A 19,828-nucleotide genomic window follows, 5' to 3' on the forward strand; every position below is an offset into this window, starting at 1 on the left:
CTCCCAGTTTCTCATCAGGAGGGCTGGGGCAGGCCTGAGAAGTTCCCAGGTGAAATTGATGCTTCTGGAGGGCACCACACTTGAGAACCACTGCTCTCAACACCTCCCCGAACACCTTCCACCCAAGGAGACAAATTCTCATAACTTTTCCATTCTACTGCCAAGGGAGGCTTGAAAATGGCCAGGGTATTGGTTTGATTTGACTGCTTTTTTCTCTCATAATTACTGTTGTTTTCTTGTTCCCACTAGGATTCTTATGCTCGCTATTTAAAATCTCCGATCTATAAGGAAATGCTGGCCAAAGCTATTGAACCTCAGGAAACCACCAAGAAAAGGCAAGTGGAATTATCTGTAATTGCTGGCTGCCTGCTGTTTAGTTTACAGAGAAGTGAGGGTCTCTTTCAGCCAAACGGCTATTATGGAGATATTTGCTTGATGAAAATATTGGGGACTGGGAAGTATTGCTCAGGGAATGAGTGCCTCATTTGCTTCATAATGCCCTGAAATCACTCTAGCAAGATTTCCTTAGTAATTACCACCAGTAAGTTTTGTTTCCCCTAATGCTGGCTTGAAAGAGTTTGGAGGATCAGACCAATAATTACCCTTATCACAAATGGAAGCTTCTCCTTTGTTTTTTAACTGCTACACATTACCTCCAGACTGATGTATGGGAATTAATTAAGCTACATCCTTGTATTTAAATTGTTCTAAGACCTTAGAGAGAATAGCAGATTGCACCCCAAGAAAAAATGCTCAGTGAAGGGGAAATGGACAGTAACGGGCTAGGTATTCTTGCTGCCTCCGGGGACCATGTTTAAGAAGTCCATGAACTTGTTCATTCTCACTTTTCTCATTGGAGATGTGGATCATTTCATCTGGTAGAGCCACTGGGACAATGGACGAAATAATGTCCTGAGGGGCAGATTGAACTCTTTTCTGGGGGAATTCAATCTACAAGGATTGAAGATTTAAAATATAAATCGAATGGCAGCTTGAACAAAACTGTAAGGCTTTGGCAGAGGTTTTTCCACTGGCATTCGTGTGTCCTGCCCCCCCCAAAGTGAGTGACTGTTCCCGTTTGCCGGGTCAACCCACACTCGGCTCCTTTCCAGCATCTTCCATCAATTCAAAAGGGGGATGGCTGGACCAGAGCCTTTATCAAAGGAGGAAAAAAAAAAACAAAACCCAACTTGGTTTCATTCTTGAGGATAATGGCCCTGTTATGAAAAGGAGAGAAAGAAGGTCTTTGTGGTGCTATTCTTCTGAGTTTACCAAGTAAGGAAGGGAGTTCAGTGTCCCTGGGGACTTAAAAGCTTCTACTTTAAGCCAGAAGAAAGGCCCGTAATAGCTCCAGTGGTTCTGCCGGAAAGTAATGAGGGGAAAAAAGAGGAGTCTCATACCTCTCTCTCCAGATATTTTAGAAGTTGGGGCAGACGTGAGAATTCTCACTATTGTGAATGAGAATTACACATGGATGCATTTGTAAAGTGTGAAGCCTGGTCTGTGTCCATACCAGGACTGCAGTGGGTGTGAATTTTGTTCCATGATCCCAGGTGTAAAACAATGTATTCAAACTTAATTTTTCCATGACGAATTACACCTAGCTCCAAGCCTTCCCCTTGGCAGGGCTGGTGAGAGATCCAATGTCAGTATCAGGCTTTACATCCTGGTAGGGGAGCGCTTCTTCTCCCTAAGATAGACACAAGAGTGTTCAAGGGGCTTGTGTAGTCAAGGGGCTTATGTAGTCCAGAAATCTGGAGTAGGTTGCAGGTCTTTGTATATCATTGCTGCTGAAGTGCTTGGCTCCAAGCTTGCGTGGGCCCTCAAAGGCAGGTGGGCTCCACTGCTCACTGCCCACTACATCACTTGGATACCTAGAGCTTTGTCCTGGCTCCTAAGGCCATGGCAGGGAGAGTTTGGTTCCAGGAATCCAGTTTGGCTTTGAAGAAGGTTCTGGCATGTGTCAAGATATTGTGCATGAGCAGGGTACCACCAGCCCACCAGCCCTCTTCAGGCCTCTTTCTTCTTTCTCTGTTCATTGGGGCCTAGCTATCTTGGACAGTCCAGCTCTTTCCTTCCTTCCCAGAACCATAGCTTTTGAAAACAAATGCTCCAGCCAGGCGCAGTGACTCACGCCTGTAATCCCAGCACTTTGGGAGGCTGAGGCAGATGGATCAGTTGAGGTCAGGAGTTTGAGACCAGCCTGGCCAACGTGGTGAAACCCTGCCTCAACTAAAAATACAAAAATTAGCCAGGTGTGGTGGCACATGCCTGTAGTCCCAGCTACTTGGGAGTCTGAAGCATGAGAATGGCTTGAACCTGGGAGATGGAGGTTGCAGTGAGCCGAAGTCGTGCCACTGGACTCCAGCTTCGGTGATTCAGAGAGACTCCCTCCCTGCTGCCCACCCCTCCACCCCTAAAAAAAAGAAAAGAAAAGAAACAAATGCTCCAACTCTCTCCAGTACCCAAGCCTTCATTATCCACTTCTTTCATGAAGATGTTACAAGAAGTTAAGACGACAAATTGATTTCTACATATTCTGGAAGTTCAATGCAACTTCGCCAACCGAAGGGTCTTCCTTGTGCCTGGCCTAAAATCTGATGGCAGTTGGTACTCACCTCTGGTCTCATCCTCCAAGCGGGGAGAAAGGAGCCAAGTTTGGACCCCACTGGAGGTTCACTGGAAAAAGGAGGGAACAAAATCTAGATTCTGGACCTTCCAGCCCCAGCTCCCATCAAGTGTGACAGGGTCAGTGTTGGGCAAGCTGTGTCATTTTCCTCCAACCACCAATCTGTCCTTCCTTCCAGCTCCACCCTCCCTTTTATGCGGCGTCACCTGCGCTCCAGCCCAAGCCCTGTCATCCTGAGGCAGCTGGAAGAGGAAGCCAAGGCCCGAGAAGCGGCCAACACCGTGGACATCACCCAGGTCATGAGCAAGCTGGACCGGAGGAGCCAACTCCAAAAAGAGCTGCCTCCTAAATAAATCTGTGATTCCTGGGGGTGGGGACACGCACTTGGGAGAGGCAAATGAAGAAGGGTAGGGTCAGAGTCTAGAAGGTTCCATTCCCCATTTGTGGAGGTCATCGGGTTCATCCCATACTCCTTTAACTTTCTTCATGGGGGACTTCCTAATACCACAACAACCACAGCTTGTTCTCCCAAGCCCGCTCATCAGGGGACAGGGTGGGCGAAGGCAGTGGGTGGGAGAGGGGATCACCTGACTCAATTGCTGTGTGGCTGCCTATTATACCTTAGAGAGTTCTTAGGGGAACTATGAACTCTCTCAGTGAGAGCAAGGGGGAAAAAGCTGTCTCAGTGAGAGTCATAGGGAAAAGTAGTACACAAAGCTCTCACTGAGAGAGAGCTTTGTGTACCACTCTTTGCTTTGGAAAATTAAAGAGAAGGCCTCTCCCCACCCCCAAGGCCTAGTGTTTTTCAGGGAGATTTCTTTAAAATAGCTTTATGAAGCTCCTCATCCTATTTCTCTAATTTAGACTACTGTTTCCAAATCAGTCTGAGGTTCTGCCAAGGGGCTAGTTGCAGGGAAGTACTTTCTCTGAACTCCCCTGCTATGCCTGCCTGGAAAGGCCCTGCTGAGACATTTCTCCTGTGGAGTTTGTTCTTAGTCATAATTACTGGAGGGTTGATGGGCTCTCTTCTTCCCGTCTCCCCATCCCCTTGTCCATGCTGGGGAAACAAGTGGCTTGCGGGAATGAAGGACACGAATGGCCCTCTGAGGAGCATCTTTTTGGCTAAAGAACAAAGGCATTGATGTCTTCATTCATGGGAAGAGGATGGTAGACATCGAGATGAGTGAGGATCAAAGATGATACTCTCTAGGACATTTTCTAGATGTTGATGCTTCCCTCTTCTGTAGGTGTAGATGAGGTCAGCCCTGTGATCAGACTGGGGGAGAGGACAGTTCTAACTGAACTTAGGAGGTTTAGAAGGTCATTCTTGAACTTAGGCTCACTCCTTACACTTGCGCAAGAATGCAACAGAGGTAGAGCACAGAGGTGAGCAAGAGACCAGCCTGACCAAGCAAGAATACTCACTCATTCAGCACATCTATTGAGCACCTACTATGTGCAAACATCGGTGAATAAAACAGACGTGGTTGTCTCTCATGGAGCTTCTTCTAGTCTAGGACTGAGACAAAATAATTAAACAAACTATCAGGTAGCTATTGCTGTGTGACAATCAACCAGAAAAATAGAGCAACATACAGCAAATGTTTATTGTTCATGCATGTGGGGTCATCTGTGTGGCTCTGTGGATCTTGGCTGGGTTCACTCATCTGTCTAGGGGTGTTGCAGTGGCCTAGGCTGAGATGAGTGAGATGAGTTTTCTCTGCTTCATGTACCTCTCATCTCCCAGCAGTCTTGCCGAGGCAGGATCCCATGCTGAGGACTGAATTGCAAGGGAGCAAGTAGAAACACACAAGGCTTCACATAGTCTCTTCTACTTTATTTTATTGGCCTAAGCAAGTCATAAAGCCAGCCTAGATTCAAGGGGCAAGGAAATAGACTCTACCTCTTTAGTGAGAGAAATTTCAAAGTCTCATGGCTAAAGATGGATGAAATTTCAAAGTCTCATTGTAAAAGACAGGGAAAGGTGAAGAATGAGGGCCATTGTTGTAATTAACAACACAAATGCCTGCCTAAGGATTATAAAGGAAATTAATGTGGTACTGGGATAGGGAAGATGGGATGTGTGTAGACGACTATGCCTCTGCCAGGTGGTGACAGAGAAGCAGGGAATGAGAAAGAGTTGGCCATAAGAGCATGTGGGCCAGGCAGGGAGAACATTCTGGGGAGAGAGGGCTGTGTGGGCAAAGGCTCAGAGCTGGGAAGTGGCTCAGAGAGAACCGAAAGGCCAGGTGAGTGACGCCTGCTGGGTGAGGGGGAAACGGTGCAAGATGAGTTTAGAGACTGGGCAGGGGCCAGATCGTTGATGACCTTCAAGGCTGTTCTAAGGAGTCTGTGGTCACTGCTTTCACATTAGCAAAATGATTCTAGCCCAGAAGAGGGGCGCTTACACTTTCCATTTGCACTGGTTGCAGACCAGTTTCCACTCTGAAAGCTCATGGAGGGATATGCTTTGCTCATCTCTCTTCTGGAGAATCTTGGAGTCTTCCCACTCTGGAAGGTACCCCAAGTAGAAATGTAAACCATTGTAAACTGGGTGACATGAGTGGAAGGAATGTATTTATCTCATTCATTACTTGGAGCCTGATTCCTGACACCCAGGGGGTTCTGCACCAACATGAATGACATGAGTGGATGAATGAATGAATGAATGAATGAGTGAATGAAAAGAGCCCTGGATTTGGAGAAAGCCTCCTGGTTCCTGTTCCTGGCTCTAGCACTAGTCATGTGGCCTTGGACAAGTCACTTAACCTCTCTATGTCCTTATTTGTGAAATGAGATATCAGGACCAGCTCTAAACTTCTCTAAACAGACTTTGTGAATTCCAACTGGGAACCCAGGCTGGGGCAACCATTTTACTTGAAGATTTGGAATGGGAGGAAAATTAGGTAATTTCTAAAAGTTTCACATTAAAATAATCGTGAATGTATTATGAAATAGAATGCAAAATGTACATGAATTTTTAAAGATACAATTTGAGACATCAAAGGCATTTTGTGCTTGGCTGTGGCAGGCTCAGGCTCTGCCCTCCAACTTCTGGGGGAACGTGTTTTTGGGCTCTCCTGCTGTGTGGCCTACTTTTATGGGAATGTTTGAGAAGCATGAAACCAGAGAATATTTGCTGTCCCTTTTGGTTACTCCATATGAGCTGAGATGACATACCCAGCAGCCCGGTAGTGAGCATTGTGGTGAGGGTGGTGGTGAGGGTGGTGGTGAGGGTGGTGGTGAGCATGGTGGTGAGGGTGGTGGTGAGCGTGGTGGTGAGGGTGGCGGTGCGGGCATCGCATGCATTGTGGCTTCTACAGGGTACAGATTGTGTCTTGTTCATCTTTGGCTCAGGTATCCCCTGTCTCACTTGCCACAGGTTTGTGCTCCAGTTATCTCTCATTCTCCCACAGGCTACTATGTGCTCTGTGTCAGGCTCATACAGGGACTCCTTGTGTATTGATGGAAGCCTGCTCAAGTTGAGACACACAGGATCTCACAATCTAATGAGAGACACAGCACGTAAACAAAGCAGATGAGCATTCTTTATTAAACGAATGAGGACATGAGCATCTCAACACTATCTGTCTAGAGGAAGGAATATAAATGGCTTCATGGCTAAATGGCAGCATTTATGCTTCATAGATGTATTTTATTTATTTATTTACTTTTTGTTTGAGACAGGGTCTTGCTCTGTTGCCCAGGCTGGAGAGCAGTGGTGCAATCATGGCTCACTGCAGCCTTGACCTCCCAGGCTCTAGCAATTCTCTCATCTCAGCTTCCCAGGTAGCTGGGACCACAGGTGTGCACCACCAGCCTTGGCTAATTTTTTGTATTTTTTGTACAGATGGGGTTTCACCATGTTGGCCAGGCTAGTCTTGATTTCCTGGGCTTAAGTGATGCGCCCACCTCAGCCTCCCAAAGTGCTGGGATTATAGGCATGAACCACTGCATCTGCCCCATAGATATATTTTAAAGACCTTTTTTTGTGTAAGAATCTGTGGTGAGTGCTATGGTGGATACAAAAATGAACAAAATGGTCTCTGCCCTCAAGGGGCTGACAAGGTGCATGGATGCAAACAGCTGTAGCCGGAGGCAGGATGCAGTCGAGACTGGATGATGATCAACGATGATGACTGTTGATTGAGACCACACGCTGGAGGAACCCAGAGGTGGGAGAGAATTGTTTGGCCGGGGGATCATGATAAGGTTTTTGGAGGAGGCATGCTTGAGGTATGTCTCGAAGGAGAGTAGGGTGTCATCAGATAGAGATTGGGAAGTGGGCACTGCAGGGCATGTGGGCAGAGCCCAGGCACGGCTACTGCTGGCCTCTAGGCAGCTTATTGGGTCAGGAAAAGGTGCTCCCTCCAAGTAGGTGTCCTTATAACACCTGGCTGGATTTCAGTCCCACCTTGCCCCTCAGCCAGGTGCCCCTGAGCAGCACACAGCTTGCATAACCATTTGGTGGCCCTGAGCACAGGGTCCAGGAAGCAAAGCTGGGAGGGTGCTGGGTTGAAGATGTATCATGGAAGGCTGGAATGTGGACTCTTTACTGCAGTCTCATAAGTGCCACTCCCCATCCACCCCTGGCTGATTTAGATGCCCCTTCTCTGGCTCTCCTTCCATTCTGCTCATATCTCTGTCTGTGAATGCTGCACTGTATCAAAACAATTGTTTATGTGTCTTTTTCTCTCACTGGGCTGTAAAACTCCTTAAAAAGGAGAGATAGTGTCTTGTGGGGTTTTGTGTCTCAGGGCTAGACACAGCATGGGCTTGCAGTTTGTATGCTGGATGTTTGAAGAGCTTCAGCACACTGGAAATCAGGAGCTGAGGAGTGAAGACGAGTTAAGAAGTGGTTGCTCTGGTCTCCGTCAAGAGGAAGGTGTGGATTAGGAGGGTGGTGGTGGGTTCAGAGGAAAGAGGAGAGATGCTGGAGGCAGGTGGATAGGACCTGATTGAAATGGGATGATGTGGGGGAAGAAATTAAAGAAGACCCAGAGATTTTGATCCTCCTAAGATAAGTGTGATATTAAGAAAGGTATTGATCATGAAAGAGGACTGGATTTTGTGTTAGCAGTTGGGGAGGCACCAGGGAGGTTTGGAGTCCCAGATGAAAATGTATACACCATTCATGTAATAAACATTTACAGAGTTTTCTTTCTTTCTTTCTTTTCTTTCTTTCTTTTTTTTTTTTTTTTTTTTGAGACAGAGTCTCAGGCTGGAGTGCAGTGGCACCATCCTGGCTCACTACAACCTCAGCCTTCCAAGTTCAAGCCATTCCCCTGCCTCAGCCTCCCAAGTTCAAGCCATTCCCCTGCCTCAGCCTCGCCAGTAGCTGGAATTACAGGTGCCCACCACCACGCCTGGCTAATTTTTGTATTTTCAGTAGAGACAGGGTTTCACCATGTTGGCCAGGCTGGTCTCAAACACCTGACCTCAAGTGATCCGCTGGCCTCGGCCTCCCAAAGTGCTGGGATTACAGGTGTGAGCCACTGTGCCTGGCTATGGAGCTCTTATGTACCAGACACTGGGAGCCTGCAAAGCCCCTCAAGGAGTTCCAGACTAGGAAAGAGACAGAAACACTGTACAACTCACTGACACAGAGGATATCAGGACTCATAGTGGAGCAAGCAGAACAGAAGGAGAATCTCAAGGAGGAAGTGATGGATCCTATCTGGAGGCATTGGGGAAACTGGACCTCAAAGATTGAGTAGAATTTTCCAAGTGGAAGGCAGAGAGCTGTGGTTAATAATTATAGTTCCCCCTTCTTCCAGAAGGGATTTGAGGCAGCTTATAATACTATAATACCATATGATGGAATGTCTAAAATGATAGATTGAAAACTAATTTTAGAAAGTAGTTTATACACAGTGAACCGTGGATGACTGGGTTATCAAAACTGAATGTTACATTTTTTTTAAGCATTAAATTTTGCTCTGAAATTCCTGACAACTATCAAGCAAACAGAGAGACAGATTGGTTTTAGAATTTTGCTGTGTCGGGCTGGGTGCAGTGGCTCACGCCTGTAATCCCAGCACTTTGGGAGGCCGAGGCGGGCCGGTCTTGAGGTCAGGAGATCGAGGCCATCCTGGCTAACACAGTGAAACCCTGTCTCTACTAAAAATACAAAAATTAGCCGGGCATGGTGGCAGGTGCCTGTAGTCCCAGGTACTCAGGTGGCTGAGACAGGAGAATCGCTTGAACCTGGGAGGTGGAAGTTGCAGTGAGCTGAGATTGTGCCACTGCACTCCAGCCTGGGCAACAATTTTACAGCATCATGAAGGCAAGCATTCAAGTCCTTCTTTACCTGGATCCTCTCCCTACTCCCAAGTCCCAACACGAAGTTGAAAATGTGCTTCTGGAGAGAGAGATTTCTAATCCATTCCTGTTCTAGGCATAATGGATGCAGAACTGAGTAAGATCGTCAAGTCTTATTTCATTGAGTTTGCATTTTAGCTGGGGGTGCGGGGACAGGCAGTAGATAATAAATAAGTGCTCTAAAGGAAAGGAAAGTAGGTTCGAGTAAATCTGAATTAAGGAAGGGGAGTAATTTTAGATGGGTTCATTGACCCAGAATTGACTGTTGAAGATGTGATCGTGAATGGAACTTGAGGGCCAGAAAGTGGATGGAGAGAGAAAAGAAGGCTAAGAGGGAAGCTTGGACGAGGCCACATTTTAAAGGAGTAAGAGGAGAGAGAAGAGTTAAGAACGGAGTGGCAGAGCTGTTAGGATGCCTCCCTGAGAAGATGGGTGGGGGATATGGGTGGGTGGCCAGCAGCATTGAGCAGAGACAGTGCCTACTGGATAGTCCCTGAGCACCCTTCCACTTCCCAGCCACACTGCAATTAGCTGGGGCCACATGTCTAGTTGTGGCCAATAGACATGGACTCTGCTGAGGTGGATCAGAGCCTGGGGCTCCACCTCCATCTCATCCCCTGCTGTGGACCTGGGAGTCCCTCCTGGCCCACACAGGACTTTATGAGAACAAAAAACCAGACCTTTAATATAAGAAGTCACAGAGAGTTTGGAGTTGCTGTAGCATAGCCCATCCTGTCCTGCCGAATCAAGAAGTTGAGCATGTCGAGGACTGGCAGAGGCCACTGGATTTAGCAGTGAGGAAATCATTGGGGATTTCGAGTGTGTGATTTCAGCAGAATAGTGAGGAAAGAAGTCACTTTTATGGGAATAAAGAAGAAGATGTTGGAAGTAAGGAGAGGGGGCTGTGTGTGTAGATTACCATTTCAAGAAGTTTGGGAGGAAGGCGAGAGATAAAGTGGTAACTTAGATAATGGAGGATTGAGAGGAGGCATTTTCAAAGGACAGCGTGAGGTGGGGGTGTTTGCCAAATAAGGGGATGATCCTGGGGAGGTGGGGAGTTAAAATAAAGAATAATTGATAAGAGAAAGCCTGGAAAAAATTGGAGGGGATCAGACCAAAGCCAAGATTGGTCTTGGAGGGAATAGTTTACTCTCTGATGTTGCAACTCAGAGAGATTTGGAAGTGGAAGGGAAAGAAGCTGAAGGCTAAGTTAAGGTAAGATCAATTTTAATGATTAGGGAATATTTGAGGCATTTGCTGGGAGCATTGCAGGAGGAGGGCAGTGTGGCTACAGAAGCAAGGCCATGTGACTGCAGGAGAAGTGCCTGAAGTGTTGAACCAAACAAGTGCTTGACAATCACTGCGAGGCAGTGATGATGGATGTTGAACCAAACAGTTGAGTACAAGGTTGTCAAGCTATGAGAGGGAAGAAGTGTCTCCTCTCCTTATATGGAACTTTCTGTATGTTCAAAGGTGGCATAGAGAGAGATGTACATTCCATGATACTCCTTGGTCAGCCAAGCAGCCATTCAGGAAAACTTTGGAATTCCCAGCAACTTTGTCAATGGGAAATGCTGTGGGATGGCCACAGGAAAGAGGGAGGTGTTGTCTTCCAGCAGTCATTGGCTATTTTCGATGCAGAACTTTAAGAAATCCGCTTGCTATCAGCTTCCAGTCAGAACAGCACTTGTAAAGGGTTGATCCTTAAACATCACTAAATGAACACATCTCTGTCTTGTGGTTCCAGGAATTTTAATCCTTGAAGCTAGATGGTATGAGAACAGCTTTTTTTTCTGAAGCAAGGCTTGAATGGTAGGGGAAGGAATGTGGACTTTGGGGTTAGGCAGACATAGTTTTGATATTTTAGCTGGGTGGCTTTGACCTTCAACCTGTCTGAAGTTATAATTTCTCTTAGAATGTTATTGATAGTAGAGAGTGTCTGGCTTAGGGTGAATGCTCAGAAATAGCTCTCTCTCTCTTCCCTCCCCCTTTCTTTCTGCCCTCTTCTCTCACTCTCTCTTTCTTGCTCACTCTCTTGCTTCTTGTAATCTGCCAAGGCTGGGATCCAGAGTTCTAGCTTCTGTGAATATAGGGGTCAGGCTCTGATACCAGTTTTCCTCTATCTGTTACGACCACTCAACATTCAACAGAGATATTCAGCACCTGTTACATGCCCAGCATCCTGCTAAGTGCTTGGGATCACCAGTGAGCAAGAGAGACACCCTTGCGGCATTTGCTGTTCAACAGGAGAGACAATTAAACCAAATGGTGTGATATTTATAGGGAAGCCACATAATGTTTTGGGAAGGGTTGGCAAGGACTGCTAGCCTGATGAGGGCAGTGGAGACTTGGGGAGATGAGCAGAGGCTAAAGCAGAGGGGTGGGCGGGGCCACGGGCAGGGCAGTTCATTGGTGATCAGGACCAGTGGCCAACCGGGACCATCCATCCTGGAAAGCTCTATGCAGTTCCTAGGGACTCAGGGCTGTGTGCATTTGTGTGGCTTCACCATGATCTGAACTTCAGGTATCAGCTCTTTTCCACCTTACACCTGCCTCTCCCCAACATCAGTGTATGCCAGTGCTCTGCTCTCCAACCCTGGAGTCCACCAGGAAATTCCCATTTCTGGTAGTGAGGGGACTGCAGGTTCTGAGGGCTTGCAAGAGCATCTGTGGCTGCTGCTGTTGTTCCAGCAGGTGGCAGCTTCTCCTGCTAACGTTTAAACTATGTGTCCCACAGGGCCCATTGAAATCCCAAATAGCATAAAAAATAAACATTTATTTGGACAATATTAATGATATATTTAAATCATTATGAAAATCTCTATTATGCCATGTCCTTAGACACCTTTTAATTCCTTAATGTTATATTTTAAACAACTTAACAAACCCTTCTATCCATGGGGTGTATAGCTTGTGCTAGGATATGTTATTCTGTAAGTACAAGGATTTCCTTTATAGAATTCCATTTTCCAACTTGACTTTTAGAGAAAAGACTGCTTTCATTGTGAATATTAAGTAAAAATATAAGGGCCAGGGACAAAATATGAGTAAAGACCTAAGACAATTCTTGGCCTATTATAAGCCCTCAACGAACACTAACTGCTATCATCATCATCACCACCATCATCATTGTCACCACCTTCATCACCATTACTATCACCATTATCACCATCACCACCATTACCACCATCACCATCAGTATCACTATCATACCATCATCATCATCATCATCATCATCACTATCATCATCACCATCAACACCACCACCACCATCATCACCATCACCACCATATCATTATTATTATCATCACCGCCATCCTCACCATCACTATTAATACACCATCATCATCATCATCACCTAGTAGCTTCAGTCTTAGAGTAAGCTTGTGCTTTCTTCTAGCTGTCGGTGTTGTCCAATATAGTAAATCGTTATTCTTTATTTAAGGCATTTCCTGAGAGATATTTAAAACATCGTCATCTCAAACCATCTATCTTCTCTGTTCTTTGAGAATTTTGCAGTGCGGTCCTCCAGCTCTCCAGAGAATGTTAGGATATATTTGAGGGGAGGAGGTGGAGAAGTTGATGTCATGTCCTTTGTCTGCAGCTTCTAGGAGAGGACTGACCAGCAACAGTGTAGTGGCTGGTCAGTCCTGTAGTCTGGAGTTTCATGGCTGAAGTAACGGTCATTGCTAACTGAGAAGGTCTTGTGCTAGACTGTGTCAAATGGGGTGACCAGTATGGGGTCATGCCATGTGTTCACCCATGGCAGACTTTCCCCCATGGGGCTAACTTTGCACATTTGCTTGGGGGCGGTGGGGAAGGGGAGAGTGGGAAGGCACTGGAAGAGGGGACTTTGCACACTGCATGCTGCACCTAAATGTGGCCCTCTGCTCACCTTCCTGCTCCCAGGAAGTGGGAGTTCAGGTGGCCCCAAGGTCTCCTTCAAATTCTCAACCACATTCCGAGGACAGAAAATGAATTGCATCTCTATGCACTACCTGCTTTGCCATTCATTAAAATACCTGTGATTGTGTTCTCATGTTAACGTACCTGTTTCATTTCATGCTCCTTTATTCCCTTCTCTTGGTTCCCTTGTACAATAAAACAGCAGCATGAAACAAAAGAATGCCAAGCTCTCCTTCACTGTGTCTCTGTGGTGTCACATTTCTTTGCCATGTGTCATGCATGCCACCGCTTTGCTGCCTCACACCAATGGTAGGTGGGGCATGGGCTGGAGGGGCTGGGTCTCCAAGCAGAGCCCCAGGTCTCCATAGGAGGAGCCAAGGTGGGGAATTGTGGGAGCGGGTGGAAAAGACATCTGCTAAGACTGTCCAGGACCAATAAGGCTAATGGTCATTTGCCCAGAAGAAAGGACCATCTCAGGCCAGGTAAGTGGCCATCTTCCTCACCTGTCTGTCATTCATCCCAGAAAAGAGAAGGTGCTAGGGGAGGAGTGAAGCCAGAGAAGGACAGAGAGAGGTAGGAGAGTTGGGGGAGGGCACATGGAGAGGCTGGTCTGGTCACAAACTATGATTTTTGTCAAGTTGCATCATATCCATGAGGCTCACTTGTCTTATCTGTATAGTGGGATGATAGAAGTTTATCACAAATTCTGAGGAAGTGGAATGGAAGTTAATTCTGTATCTCTCTTGACAAAGCTGAGTTCCTAGTTTTGGTATTTTTGGATGGCAATATGAATCAGTAAGGAAAGCAAGGCCCTTTCGGTCACACAGACCTGGCCTCAGGTTCTCATTTAGTCACTGCTTCGGTTTTCTATTGCTGCTTAACAATGACCACAAGCACCAGCCAGGTATGAGCTCAGTTTTCCAGGAGACATTTGGCTGATGTCTTGTTCAAGGGGCTGTAAGGGAATTCCATAAACTGGGGAACTTACCAACAACAGACACTTCCCGCGGTTCTGAAGGCTGGGATGTCCACGATGGAGGCCCCAACAGATTCGGGGTCTGGTGGAGTCCCACTTTGTGGTTCATAGATGAAGTCTCTTCGCTGTGTCTTCCCATGGTGGAAGGGCCAAGCTAGTGCCCTGGGGTCTATTTCATAAGGATACTGATCCTTTTCACAAGGGCTCTGCCCTCATGACTAATCACCTCCCAAAGACCCCACTTCCTAATACCATCACCTGCAAGGGGAAGGCCTTCAACATACACATTTTGTGGAGGACACAAATCTTAGACAGCACAGCTGGGTTCTCAGCTCAGGGTCTTACATTCAAGGTGTCAGCCAGGCTGACGGGGTTCTCATCTGGATGCTCCTGAGAAGAATCTGCTTCCAAGCTCATTTGGGTTCCTGGCAGGATTCAGTTCCTCGTTTAAGACTCAGGTCCCTGTCTTCTTGCTGGCCATCAGCTGGGAGCTGCTCTCAGCAGCTGGGGGCCACCTGCATTCCTTGACATGTGCCCCCTCCATCTTCAAAGCCAGCCATGGAGACCTTCTCCCCAATTGAATCGTTGCCAAGCTTCCGATCTCTCTGCCTTCTGCCTCTGGCCTCTAGACTCAGATGGAAAGGGCTCCTGTGACCAGCTGGAGCTCACCCGGACACTCCCCCTTTTTAAAAGTCACCTATGCCTCATCACATAGCCTGACTGGGAGTGACTACCCCATCACATTTATGGTTCATGTGTACACTCAAGGACAGGGGTGGGAATCCTACATGCCACAGTCACTGTGATTCTACATGCCACAGTCACTGACTAGTCATGAGAGCTGGGAAAGGGTAATGAGCCCCTGTGGGCCTCAATGTTCTGTTCTCTAAAATGGGGTGGTTATAGATAAGCAAAGTACCTAGCATGTAGTAGATACTTGACACATCTAAGAGCCACCGTTTTCCACCTAACAGTTGTCTCCCAAGCCCCTAATCAAGGCCCAGCTTTCCCTGCTGTATATTCTTTGCAGAATGTGTCCTAAGTGGAGTTGCACCTCCCTATAGAAGGCAAGGGGTTAGAAGCTTAGTGCAGAGTCCTTTAAGCTTACAGGGCAGAATAATCTCAGATGTCAGCTAGAAATGCTTTCCTTCAGTTGTACCCCCCTGATATTCTCCTTCAGTGGGGCTGTGGTGGGGCCAGGTTCTGCCTTTGTACCAAGCACCCTGAGTGATTCTGATGTGGCTGATCTGTAGACCACACTGAGGCATCCCGCCAGTGATGACTGTGCCGACTCCGAGTCAGCCAGTTGGGTTTCAAAGTCTGAGCCCACTGTTCCCAGCGGGGTGTCCCTGGAGGAATGGCTGGACTTCTCTTAGTGTCCTCATCTGTAAAATGGGGACAATAACAGTTGCCTCACTGGGTGGCTCTGTGGAGCATGCAATAATCCACAATAGTGGATTTGCAATTGCAGTTGCAATAATTCATGATTATTGAGTAAAGTGCTCAGCCCAGGGCCTCACATTTGCTGTGTTCTCACTGTGAATTAATGTATTAATGTGATTGTTATTACTGTAATAACCCCATGGCCCTGGGCCTGGGCCTGGCCTCTGCTCTGCCACCCTGTGGGATTCTGGGCAGTGAGGCGGAATGATGGGCTCTGAGCTGCTGTTTGGGAACAGAATCTTGTTTGAACTTCAGGGAGCTGGTGGGAGGGAATGAAACAAGCCCTCCATGCCCTCCTGGCCCTGTCCTCGGTGGCCCCTGGCCTTTCTTTCCCCGCCAGAGCTGTTCTTGGGTGCGCCTGCCCTTCCCTGTTCAGGCTGGGACCTGCCCATGCAGGTGATCTGAAAGCCAGGCCACCCTTTGCAGGAGCCACCTGCTCAGGGATCAGGGCTACCTCCTTCAGCCCCAGGGCAGTGCCCAGATCCCGGGGTCAGCCAGCTGTCACTGAGCAGGGCAACTATGTGGCTGTGCTGTGTGTTAGGCCATTTTTGCTCTGACTGTCCTGGAGCCCCTCACCTCCTTCTCCTAGGACCAGAGCATCTCCAGCTTGTTCATGCCGGGCTTTTTTTTTTTTTTTTTTTTTAAGATGGAGTCTTGCTCTGTCACCCAGGCTGGAGTGCAGTGACGTGATCTCAGCTCACTGCAACCTATGCCTCCCGGGTTCAAGTGATCCTCCTGCCTCAGCCTCCTGAGTAGCTGGGATTACAGGTACCCACCACCACATCCAGCTATTTTTTTTTTTTTTTTGTATTTTTAGTAGAGACAGGGTTTCTTCATGCTGGCCAGGCTGGTCTCGAACTCCTGACCTCAGGTGATCCATCCGCCTCAGCTTCCCAAAGTGCTGGGATTACAGGGGTGAGCCACCATGCTGGGCTTCATGCCAGGCTTTGATGTGGCTTGGGCCACAGCAGGCCTTTAGGAGGGAATCCAGCAAACCCAGGCCCATGGGCCGGTGTGTTCTGCCACGGGAAAAGTGGTGATAGCAGACAGGCTCACTGAAAATTCGGATTTTAATTTCCTTTTGTCCGCTTTCAGGCAACTTTGGGCTGTAAATGCCAGATTTACCCCTTCTGGCCTATGCTGTGGGGGCTGGGGCCATGGTGGCCCAGGAAGGTTGAGATACTTTCCCTTTCTCCACTGAACACCTCTTTGCCATGTATTCCTGTTTCCTTCTCCCCAGCCTGGCCTGGTTCCATATTCAACCTTTCTTCCTGGCCACCCCGGCTCTGCCTGAGGGGAGGTCTGGGAAGGTGCTGGGCCTATACCACCCCGAAAAGGTTGTCACTGTGGACACTGGGCAGGGCTCAGCACAAGGAGGGGCCTCAGGCCTGGAGCAGTCAGGAAGCCATGAGCTGGGACTTCTGTCACCTCCACTTATCCGCTTAAAGTGTTTTAAATGCCTCCAGACCTGAGGTTGGGGCCCAAGGATGGAGAAGGCAAGGCATGGGCTGTGGCAGGTACTATGCATTGCTCATTTGGGGACTGCAGTTGAGGGGTGATTGCGAATGCAGCCTGGCCACACTCCAGCATCCTTGCCCTGGAAGAAGGTCAGTTAATGTCCTGGGATACCACTGCTTAGCCCTGGGACTGTGACCAGGGCTGGGCGACAGGCAGGTCCCTGGACAGGAGGCCTCTGTGTGGCTGTGCCATTGTCATAGGTAGCCTTGGACACCGTTCCCAGCTCCCTAGGAGGCAGCCATATCAGGCCAGCACTCTTGTTGCTGGAAGGGGACTAAGTTAGCAGAGGACAGCCCAGGGGCCCTGCTGGCTGGGGCCATGCAACTCACCACTGAGCTCTCTCCTTTCCTTCTCTACAGCCGGGCCAGCACATGGCTCCCAGCCCCCATCTGACCGTGTACACCGGGACCTGCGTGCCCCCGTCTCCTTCTAGTCCCTTCTCCTCCTCCTGCCGCTCCCCCAGGAAGCCTTTCGCCTCGCCCAGCCGCTTCATCCGGCGACCCAGCAGCACCATCTGCCCCTCACCCATCAGAGTGGCCTTGGAGAGCTCATCGGGCTTGGAGCAGAAAGGGGAGTGCAGCGGGTCCATGGCCCCCCGTGGGCCCTCTGTCACCGAGAGCAGTGAGGCCTCCCTCGACACCTCCTGGCCTCGCAGCCGGCCCAGGGCCCCTCCTAAGGCCCGCATGGCTCTGTCCTTCAGCAGGTTTCTGAGACGAGGTTGTCTGGCCTCACCTGTCTTTGCCAGGCTCTCACCCAAGTGCCCTGCTGTGTCCCACGGGAGGGTGCAGCCCCTGGGGGACGTGGGCCAGCAGCTGCCACGACTGAAATCCAAGAGAGTAGCAAAGTAAGAACCCGAAGGGGACGTGCTGTATGCATGGGAGGCTGTGGGTGTGCAGGCCTCTGCATGTGAACGTGCATGCTTTGGGCTGGGGACTGGGATGGGGGACTGCATCCATTGGCACAGTCTCTTAGAGGGACTTTCAGGGAGCCTTGTTCTGGCAGCCATTTCTGTGAAAATGAAAGTGCCTAGCCTTTGCCTGAGGGGTGGCCCCTCTAAACTTCATTTTGGGTGGTCCTGCAAGCCTGATCTCTGAGAACTCCAAGTTCCCTGAGACAGCCCAGGGGGTGCAGAACTAAGGCTCTGAGGAGTACTCCATAACGCCTGGATCAGAGCAGAAAGAAAACTTGCAAGCGATGCAACACAGAGAATCAGCTCCTACTCTTACTGAGTTTTGGGGGAGACAGTCAGGGGCACCCCTGCACCAATCAAAATGAGTTTGGCCCTGTCTGGGCTTGGAGAAGAAAGCGCCATGCAGAAGTCTTAGGTTGCCATGGATACCTGGGGACAGCCAGGCAGAGGTTGTTATCCCTCCTGCCTGTGTTCCTCAGGGGGAGAGGGAGGAGCAGGTGACTCTGGTTGCCTTAGGAGAGGGGTCAGAATCTAGTGTGAGTGTGTCTATTGATTTTTCCCAACAGGCCCTGCAGAGGGAATATTCCAGCTTTGGGGCTGCTGCTATGCCTCATACATGGGCTTGGGACTTTTAAAAGGCTCTCTTCTCAAGGGCCACTACTTCCTCAGAAGGCAGTTTTTTGGTTTTTTTTTTGTTTGTTTGTTTTTGTTTTTTTTTTTTTTGAGATTGAGTTTTGCTCTGTAGCCCAAGCTGGAGTGCAGTGGTGCAAATCTCGGCTCACTGCAGCGTCCATCTCCCAGGTACCAGCAATTCTCCTGCCTCAGCCTCCCAGGTAGCTGGAATCACAGGCACATGCCACCAAATCCGGCTAATTTTTTTGTATTTTTAGTAGAGACGGGGTTTCACCATTTTGGCCAGGCTGGTCTCGAACTCCTGACCTCAGGCGATCCGCCTGCCTCGGCCTCTCAAAGTGCTAAGATTACAGGCATGAGCCACAGTGCCCAGCACCCATGAAGTCAGTTTAAAGGGGTTGATGTCTAAGTCCTGGTGTGTCCTACAGGGACCTCCTGAATCCATCAAAACCATAAAGATCCAAGCACCTCAAAAATGAAAACAAAGCACCTTCAGAATTATCTTTCATTCAAAATGAAAATATGAATCCCCAATAAAAAGATTCCACCAAGCCAATCACTGCGCACACAACCTTTGTAGTCAAATGCTCTACCCCTGAGCTATACCTGCCCCCACCACAGTCTTTGGCAAATGCACCTGGTACGTTCATCTTCAAGGATGTCAGGATAATGTGGGGAGGTGCAGTCCCTCCTGCCCCTGCCCCTACATTACTGGCTTTCCTCTTGCACCTGAAGCTTTTTCCAGATCAAAATGGATGTGCCCACGGGGAGCGGGACCTGCTTGATGGACTCAGAGGACGCTGGAACAGGAGAGTCGGGTGACCAGGCCACAGAAAAGGAGGTCATCTGTCCCTGGGAGAGCCTGTGAGGAAAGAAGCAGGTTGAGCTGGGGGCTCTGGACCAGGAAGATGCTCTGACAGATGCCATGGTATGGGCCACAGGACACTTGCTCGAGAACCAAAGTGCATTTGGGTGACGTTTGAGGGTTGGGGAGACAAGATGGGGTAGATTGTGGCAAAGAATGCTCTGGCTGGTTACCAGGGGCCAACTCCTTCTCCTCTTCCTGACCTTCCCTCCCTTGGGCTGAAGAAACGCATGTGGACCAGAAGACTTTCCCTGCTGCCTTAAAACCAATAAAAGGTTAACTTTAAGTTTCTTGGAATGTTAGTGTATGTCTGGTTTTGTTGGTAATTTGTGAGCTATTATTTATGAGTTAAACTCACGTCTTCTTCAATGTTCTGGACAAAGGGACATTGAGTCGCTTCCAAGAGCTCTCTCCTTGTCTAAATTGGTTTGTGCACAATGCTTTTGTCATCAGCAGAGCTCCCCAGGGGATGCCCCAGGGCATGGCATGTCACAGGAACGGACAGAGGGCTGGGAGCAGGCACACTCCTAAAATGCCAGGTGTGTTGCCTCAGGTCCTCCAAGAAGCAGACACCAAGGTGAGATTCGATGGACAAGAGATTTGTTGGGGAAAACACCTGTGGTAGAT

At 48.6% G+C, this 19,828-nt stretch overlaps 1 protein-coding gene across 2 annotated transcripts in view; it reads left to right on the forward strand.

Annotated features, from left to right (window-relative positions):
• RGS9 (regulator of G protein signaling 9) overlaps positions 1-19,498 on the forward strand; it is a 90,272-nt gene extending 70,774 nt beyond the window's left edge. For both annotated transcript variants that reach the window (XM_002827735.4, XM_009251962.4), the window contains exons 16-19: positions 250-335; positions 2,808-2,925; positions 17,153-17,637; positions 19,072-19,498. In XM_002827735.4, the coding sequence (XP_002827781.4) occupies positions 250-335; positions 2,808-2,925; positions 17,153-17,637; positions 19,072-19,204 (822 nt within the window). In that variant the 3' untranslated portion in view covers positions 19,205-19,498. The remainder of the gene's footprint in view (positions 1-249; positions 336-2,807; positions 2,926-17,152; positions 17,638-19,071) is intronic.
• The last annotated feature ends 330 nt before the right edge of the window (positions 19,499-19,828 follow it).

Source organism: Pongo abelii, chromosome 19, assembly GCF_028885655.2.
Source record: "Pongo abelii isolate AG06213 chromosome 19, NHGRI_mPonAbe1-v2.0_pri, whole genome shotgun sequence".
Classification (NCBI taxonomy): Eukaryota; Metazoa; Chordata; class Mammalia; order Primates; family Hominidae; genus Pongo; species Pongo abelii.